This window comes from Etheostoma spectabile, chromosome 7 (assembly GCF_008692095.1).
Source record: "Etheostoma spectabile isolate EspeVRDwgs_2016 chromosome 7, UIUC_Espe_1.0, whole genome shotgun sequence".
In the NCBI taxonomy this organism is placed as follows: Eukaryota; Metazoa; Chordata; class Actinopteri; order Perciformes; family Percidae; genus Etheostoma; species Etheostoma spectabile.
The window spans coordinates 15,039,501-15,047,148 of NC_045739.1; the positions used below are offsets into that span (position 1 = coordinate 15,039,501).

Below are 7,648 nucleotides of genomic sequence, written 5' to 3' on the forward strand. Positions count from 1 at the left end.
CCTACCCCGGGGCTCTTTCTCTCGCAGTCTATTCCTCCACCTGCTCCCCGGAGACACACTCATTGTCCCTACGGCTATAAACACTTCATTGAGCATGTGGCAGCCCTGCGTTCCTCAAAGCCCTTCCCAGCGCTCTCATTGGCTGGTGGACTGTGAGAAACTCCAACAAGCCCAAGACCCACACATTCATATGGAGATTTGGGTGTATAAATACAGGGCAGAGGCAGAGAAGAAGGCAGCTCAGATTCAACTGGCTCTTCGCACTGAGCAGGAACGCTCTAACTCTACAGCTATGGCGCCCACTGTTTTTGGACAAGCAAGCTATCCTAAGGAACACCTGACTCCTGCTCACAAGGTAAATTAGATTTCTATAAAGTCACCTAACTCCCTTGTTGAATAGTGTTCACATAATATGTAAAGATTTGATTTTATATTCTAAATGGTTCTTTTTTCTCTTTCTTCAGCTGAGAAAGCCAATGGTGGAGAAACTTCGCAGAGACCGTATCAACACTTGCATCGAGCAGCTGAAATCCCTGCTGGGTCCTGAGTTCCTCAAGCAGCAACCCGACTCTAAGCAAGAGAAGGCGGACATATTGGAGATGGCCGTGTCCTATCTGAGATGCTGGCAGCAGCAGAAGCAGCAGCATCAGACCAGCGCAACCTCTGGCCTGATGACGGGCAGCGACGGCTACTCCCGCTGCGTGCAGGAGGCCGTCAGCTTCCTGTCCCACTGTGAGGTCCAGACTCAGGCCCATCGACGGCTGCTCAGCCACTTCCAGGGCTTGCAGGGGTCCAGCCACAGTCCCTGCATCCTGTCCCCTCCTGGCTCTCCTCTCCATCAGGTCAGCTCCAGCAAGGGTCAGGCCAGCAGTGCTCTGTGGAGGCCCTGGTAGGATGGAGGCAGCATCACCTCCACACAGAGAGAGAGAGAGAACTACGTCTGTGAACGTCATGGACAGAAAGTTGAAGACTCACTGAAGTCTGTTTTATATTGTTGAGTGTTTTACTAGTAGGGCGAAAAAGGGCACAACGTGCCAGTATTCCTTTGGAAGGACTGAAATGATTCAGGTTTTACTGAACATGTACACCATGTGTATGCACATTATACACTTTATAATTTAAAGTGCTTCCTCTGTGATTGTGTTAAATGTTCCTGTTGGGGAAAGACAACTTTAGTTTGTTTGTTTTGCAAACATCACTGAATGATCTTGTTGTACCACCTATGTTGGGTTGAAACTATTTAAGTGTCTGAGACACTGTTTGATTTCTGTGTTTTAAATTAGTCACTATCTTTGGTACCGAGTATCACTGACTGATACATTCCATCAGCTTGTTGTTGATGAATCAACAACATCCCATAAATGGATCCCATGGATCCTCTTTACTGTAAATCTTCTTATGATTATTCTTGATTATTACTATGTGTAACCATTTACAACAAGGACTGTTAACTGTTGTAATGTTCATGATGGATGTTTTTTCATCTTTAAGTGAATACCTTTTATAAAGGCATTTTATGTGGCCATCAATCTTCAATGAAAGAATCTGTTAAATTGCTTCCTTGAGAAGTTTGCCTTTGAACTTGGAAAATAAATGGAAAACTTCACATGAAGTTTTGCAAACATAAACAATAGTAGTTTCTTTACTTTTCTCATTGCTGACCGAGTGTCAGAGGACAACCTACACATAAAAACATACATCAGAAAGTTTGTTTGTGTGTTAGTGCCAACAGTAAGTCTTGAATGATTGAATGAATAATGAACAAATTCCTGTATATAGAAGCGCACATATGTTCTGGTCAACATTTTGGCAATAACTCCGTTTAGGACCACACACTTATTGCAAGTCACACCAGAGAGTTTCTCAGCACAGCATTAAACTAACATCACCTTCACTACTATGCCTTGCTCAACAATACATAAATCAAGTTTCGATTCCTGTAGCAGTCTTCTTGGATAATCCTAAAACATGTGCTACATCGTCAGGTATTCATAATTTACTCTAACTCTGCATATTCACTTTGTTGCCGTATAGGCCCCATTCTTCAGTGGGTTCATATTTTAACAGTGCACACACTTTGCATTGTATGTTTTAAAGAATCATTTCAAGAATGGGAGAAAGCCCAAATTTTTCAGTATACTTGTGCAAAGGAGAACACATTTTTATTTTTTTCTGGTACCAAAGCAAATGCAACATCATCATTTCTACAGGTATTGAGTGGTTTATTATTAAGAGCTGAACAGTTGTGCTGCACATTTAAACTGCATTTAAAATAATGGTCTTCCTATAGTTAATTGATGTGAATGTGTGTTTAGTGATTTGCTCGAAGTGCAGATTATTCATTTTTAGTTAAATATATCATAAGGACCTGATTTAACTACAATGAGTTTTTTTTAAATATATTTTTGGGGCATTTTCAGCCTTCATTTTTGACAGGACGGCTGAAGATATTAAAGGGGAGAGAGAGGGGGGATGATATGCAGCAAAGGGACACATGTTGGAGTCAAACCCTGGCCCACTGCATCGAGGAGTAAACCTCTATACATGGATGGTCGCTCTAGCAACTAAGCTATCTGGCCACCCAACAATGAGTTTTAAACAATGTAGAAATATGAGTAATGCTATTCAGGTTTTTACTTCACTGACTTTCACCTTACTATTTTCCACAGTATTTCCCACAGGGATCATTAAATATTCCTCTTCTCTGAGCTTACTGGTGCACAGGTGTTCAAAAAATGGAAAAACTGGGGGGACACCCCCACATGTCACCCACTTGTGTTGTGCTGGCTGTGGCACGCTGTCTCCTGCTTGAATTATGTCTCAAGTGCCACAAAAGTCTTTCACAACTATTTGTGTGTGCAAAAGTTATGGAGAATGTGGCATGCCTGGGACTTTCTCAGGGTCTAGTTGGCCAGGCCAGATGGTCTGGCTGAAGCTACCTCCCCTCCCTCTTCAACAGAAGATCAAACGCCGTAGCTAATGTGATGTGTAACAAGACACACTTCTATTGTTCCCGTCTCAGGGCCAGTGAATAGGCACAGAGTGTGGGAAACGGGAGATATCACACTCACAGAGAGATGGCTGATGGGAAGCCGCTCTGCGCCGCCGCAGGTCTGAGCGATGGGCGAGACTTTATGGCAGGAATTCAGAGCTCTCAGGCTGCTGGTGGGAGGGGAACTCGTCTTCACACACACTTGTAGACAAAGACCCCCCAGCAGCCGTGTAGTGCACACTAACTTTCAGAGGAGGCACAAATTCACACAAACATGTCTACAATGAAATCAATGGAGGGGACAGATAATAAAGCCCAACATGGACGAGACTTTACAGTTTCTGTGCTTTTAATGCTGCAAAGATGAGAGCTACAGACATAAGAGAAAGTAACTACGTACTGTATTTACTCACGTGCCGGTGTACCGTATGATTGCAAGATGCTGGTTCCTCATTCAAATATTTGTATCATTTGGTTTTCTATTTCAAGTTTGTTTTCCTTTTCATTGTCTTTTGCAGATTTTCAAATCAGTAAAGCACTTTGAAATACCTTCCATTTCATTTGTTACACATCTGTAGTGTCAGGTTGTATATATTTGTATGGTGTTGTATTTCTGTTGTGGCATTTCTACTTTGAGATATTGTAGATGGGTGTCTGAAACCTTGAATTAAAAGAGTCAACACAGACTCCGGGCAGACAGACTGCTCTGTGCCAGGCAGTGAAGTCAGTTGACTAGTTTTCCCCAGATGGACCGAGACACAGAGTTTCTGTTTGTCCTGCAACAAAAGATCAATTAACATTCCTAGTGGAGCATTGAGGAACGGCATGGCTTTTGTAGCTCATTTACCCTGATGTTGGGGACTTGTGGGAAACTAGGGAGACGGGACTACTCACACTGCACCCACAAGGCCGGCTTCACATCTGGGGCCAGCCAGTGATGGGGGCCCTTAGAGGCACACTGCCAACCCGCTCGTAATGCTATTAACTTGACACTAATTTGACACATGGTTTTTCAGTCCCACAGAGAACATTAGACAAGAACTTATGATGAAAGGTTGCGTACAGTTTTTCAGCAGAACTCAGTGACTAATATGTGAGAAATAACAACAATAATCCAGATTTCATTTGTTTTACCTAATTAAATGTGAATTGTTGTCTAAATAAAAAGCATCACAAGACATGACACTAAATGAATTAAATCTTCATAACTTGTGAAAGTGCCTTTATAAAAAAATGTTAATGTAATTTTCCAAATAACTGACAGTTCTTTTACAAATCAATTATTCAACTAATAATTAATATTAGTAATATATTAATAATAAACAGTCTCAATGAGGGATGCACCCATTTACAGGTGTCACATCTCCTCTCATTAACACTGACAGCGGTGTTAAGGAGTATATTTTGGTTAAGTAAAAGACCTATAAAGTCTCATAAATAAAATCGTATTCATGACTTGTTTCCAGGTCCATGTAGGCCAACATATGACTCTTGTCAATTCTCCTTGTACACGGCTTAAATTATTAGAAATCAAATGTGCATGGCTTCTTTCTCTCTGAGTGTGATGTATTTAATCTAAAAAAACATGATGTCAGTTTAGTCTTTCTGCATGGACTCAGATAAAAAATGGTTAATTTCGCCCCCGTCCTTGTTTGTTCTTAACGAGGACCATAACAAACTAAATCTAAAAGTCATGCTGTGCACACGAGATCTTTTGTTGCCCTTAACCGCACCTCCGGCCAGCACGCGGTCGTCGACTCGCGCCGCCGAGAAAGTGCGCCACTTGCCTGCTTTCACACGCGAGTCAGCAGTAGCCTTTGATCAGTCTCTTCAGATTAGTGCAGTCTTTCTTCACACGTTACTGCTGTGGGAAACTGGCGTTTTCGAGAGTGAAGGTGAAATGTAACGTTAAGCAGCGCGTGTAAAGCTGGAAAAGCAACAGGTGGGAAATGAAATGTTTCATCTGCATCCAATTGATGCAGACAGACGTCTGTGAACGTCATTGACGCTCTCTGGAGTTGGTGACCTCACTACTCTTTCACTTCATCTTACTTATTTTACACGTAAAAAACGTAAAAAGCCTAACTCAGGGGGAACCTGTGACCAAAGAAAGAGTCACCTGTTCTTCTGAAAACATTTTTGTGTTGTCCAAATGCCCCAGTCTGCTACCAAAATGCTTTTTGGAGGAAGGGAAGCTTTCTTTGAAGAGAAAATGAAAGCGTTCAGCTTATATTGTTTTATTGCAGTGAAGCATTTGGTTCTTTATTGCAGTAACCCCCTTTGAAGATGCTCACTTTTGTGCGCATCACTTCGCCTTATTTTGCATCTCAAAAATGTAATTTGGACCTTCAGTCTATGATTAAATCTCACATGACCGCTTGATAACATGTTAATTACCTGTTGCTTATCTTGGGAAACATGCCTCGCACAGATACATGCTCTCTGAGTTATTGACATGTCTCCCATTGTTGTGCTGGGAGTCCCACTGGTCAGAGTGTGGGAACCCCAGCCCTGCCTGAGCCACATGGCTTTGTTATGCTAATGTCTCACTATAAAATGAGGGGCAGTCCCTCCAGGGACATCAGAGCTAAACACTGCAGTCCATAAGAAGCTGCTGACTTCACCTGCACAGACATGGCTCCCTGCCCCATCGGCTACACCTCTATTCACCACATCAGGATCTCTGAGAAAGACAACATCAAAGTGAGTACTGGAGGGAATTTGAAGGGATTTGCAACAGCTTGTACAGTAGGAATGTGTGTGTGTGTGTTTATTGCCGATTTGAGCCATGAACTTACTCTTGAACTTACCTATACCTATCGCTTATTTCCCAGTTGAGAAAACCTGCTGTGGAGAAAATGCGCAGAGATCGCATTAACAGCTGCATCGAACAACTCAAGATCATTCTGGAGAAGGAGTTCCACAAGCAGGAGCCCAACTCCAAGCTGGAGAAAGCCGACATCCTGGAGATGACTGTGAGCTTCCTGAGGCAGCAGCTGCAGCCAGGCCCCTGTCAGAGCGACTACAACCAAGGCTACTCTCACTGCTGGAGGGACTCAGTGCACTTCCTGTCTGCTGGATCCAACGCAGAGAACTCTGTCACATCTCTGCAGGTCCTCCAGCAGCAGGAGCAGCAGCTCCATCAGACCCAGAGAGCCAGCAGCCCCTCCCAAGTCTGCTCCTCCCTCAGGCCCACCATGCTGCAGGACAGCAGCAGCAGAGGCCCTGTTTGGAGGCCTTGGTAGAGACTATCAGAGACCTGAGGGGGCTTTCCCTCACTATGTAGGAAATATGTTTCCAGCCTGCTCATTCATAATGGGTTTAATTATTGTCTCATCACATTGATGGACAAGTAGTAAAAGCAAAGGCTCTCACTTATTTGAAGGTTGTCCTGCTTTGACTTTGATTCACATTTGATGTTTGCTCTTCAGTTGTGTTTAAAGCTGAAAGTTGATTTTGAGTGATAATGGTTTTGTCAAATCTTGTGAAATGACTGTATACTCCAGTGGAGTTGATCTTTGGACTGCTTGATGTAACAGTATCTGCCATACTTATACTGACAGCTGCTGTTGAGAATATTTCTCTTGGGTTTTGAGTTGTCTATGCCAAATTGTATGTGAGGATGAGGATCATGAGGATGATGATAAAGGTGTGTGTGTTGGTGTGTTTGTGCAAGTTGATGCACATATAAACATTTGTGTTGATGTTGCTGTTCTGCTTTCACATTTAGGCTCTTAAAACGCATTTCAAACATTTTTATGACAATTAACAATAAAAGATACAATCATTAAAAAAAACACTGGTTCCAGATTGTGAATTTAATGAACTAGGCATTAATATTTGTATTTTTATTTGAGAATATAAAGGCATTACATTAACAATAACTTTACAATTTTTGGCCAATTATCATTATGAACCTTTTTTTAAAACTGTATAAGCTTGTCTTTACTTTGGAGAAGATCATGTAATGTTTGGCCCAGGAACTATCAGGATGTTTCCACATACATGATATGCAGGTTAAAAGTTATGCTTTGACCAAAAATATTGGTATAGCAGTGGCAGTTTTTGGGAGGGAGAGGGGAAAAAATAAATGTAGGTTAAAACTGAATGATCATTCTTGTGTTTGTTGTTATATGTTTATCGTTAGTCTTTTGCAGAACCAAATTTATGGAGGGTTGGTAGTAAGTAGTACTGCTTTTTCTTTCATTATTAGGGACCCTAAAATTGCATGTGGCCCCACCTTGGCCCCTCCATTTGAAATGGTCTTGAACTGTCACTGTAATATAGACATTCCCTCCTTTGATTTAAACCTTATAAATAACAAAACGTGACAGCATTTATTTGAATTTTACAAACTGTATTAAATACAGAGCTCATCCCACAGGAAATTGTAAAAAATGTTTATGCATTGAAACAAAAGCATAATTTTGACTGGCCTTGTGTAAAAATAATATTTTTGATTGAAAACTAAAAAAATATAAGTTGGAATTTATAGATTTACACATGGCAATATGAATTTTATCCGCATTTATCTAAGAGCTCCCAGATGGCACTTCTTAAAAAAAGCATCCAATAACACATGAATCATATCAGATGAAACACACACGCACACACACACACACACACACTCTCACATACACACACACACACACACAC

At 41.6% G+C, this 7,648-nt stretch overlaps 2 protein-coding genes across 2 annotated transcripts; both read left to right on the forward strand.

Annotated features, from left to right (window-relative positions):
- Positions 1 to 79: 79 nt before the first annotated feature.
- On the forward strand, positions 80 to 1,628 carry LOC116693028 (transcription factor HES-5). Its single transcript, XM_032521701.1, has 2 exons — positions 80 to 355; positions 465 to 1,628. The coding sequence occupies exons 1-2, from the start codon at positions 95 to 97 to the stop codon at positions 891 to 893; spliced, it is 690 nt and encodes a 229-aa protein (XP_032377592.1). The 5' UTR covers positions 80 to 94; the 3' UTR covers positions 894 to 1,628.
- A 3,953-nt stretch (positions 1,629 to 5,581) lies between these two features.
- Positions 5,582 to 6,782, forward strand: her12 (hairy-related 12). Its single transcript, XM_032521185.1, has 2 exons — positions 5,582 to 5,695; positions 5,827 to 6,782. The coding sequence occupies exons 1-2, from the start codon at positions 5,627 to 5,629 to the stop codon at positions 6,235 to 6,237; spliced, it is 480 nt and encodes a 159-aa protein (XP_032377076.1). The 5' UTR covers positions 5,582 to 5,626; the 3' UTR covers positions 6,238 to 6,782.
- The last annotated feature ends 866 nt before the right edge of the window (positions 6,783 to 7,648 follow it).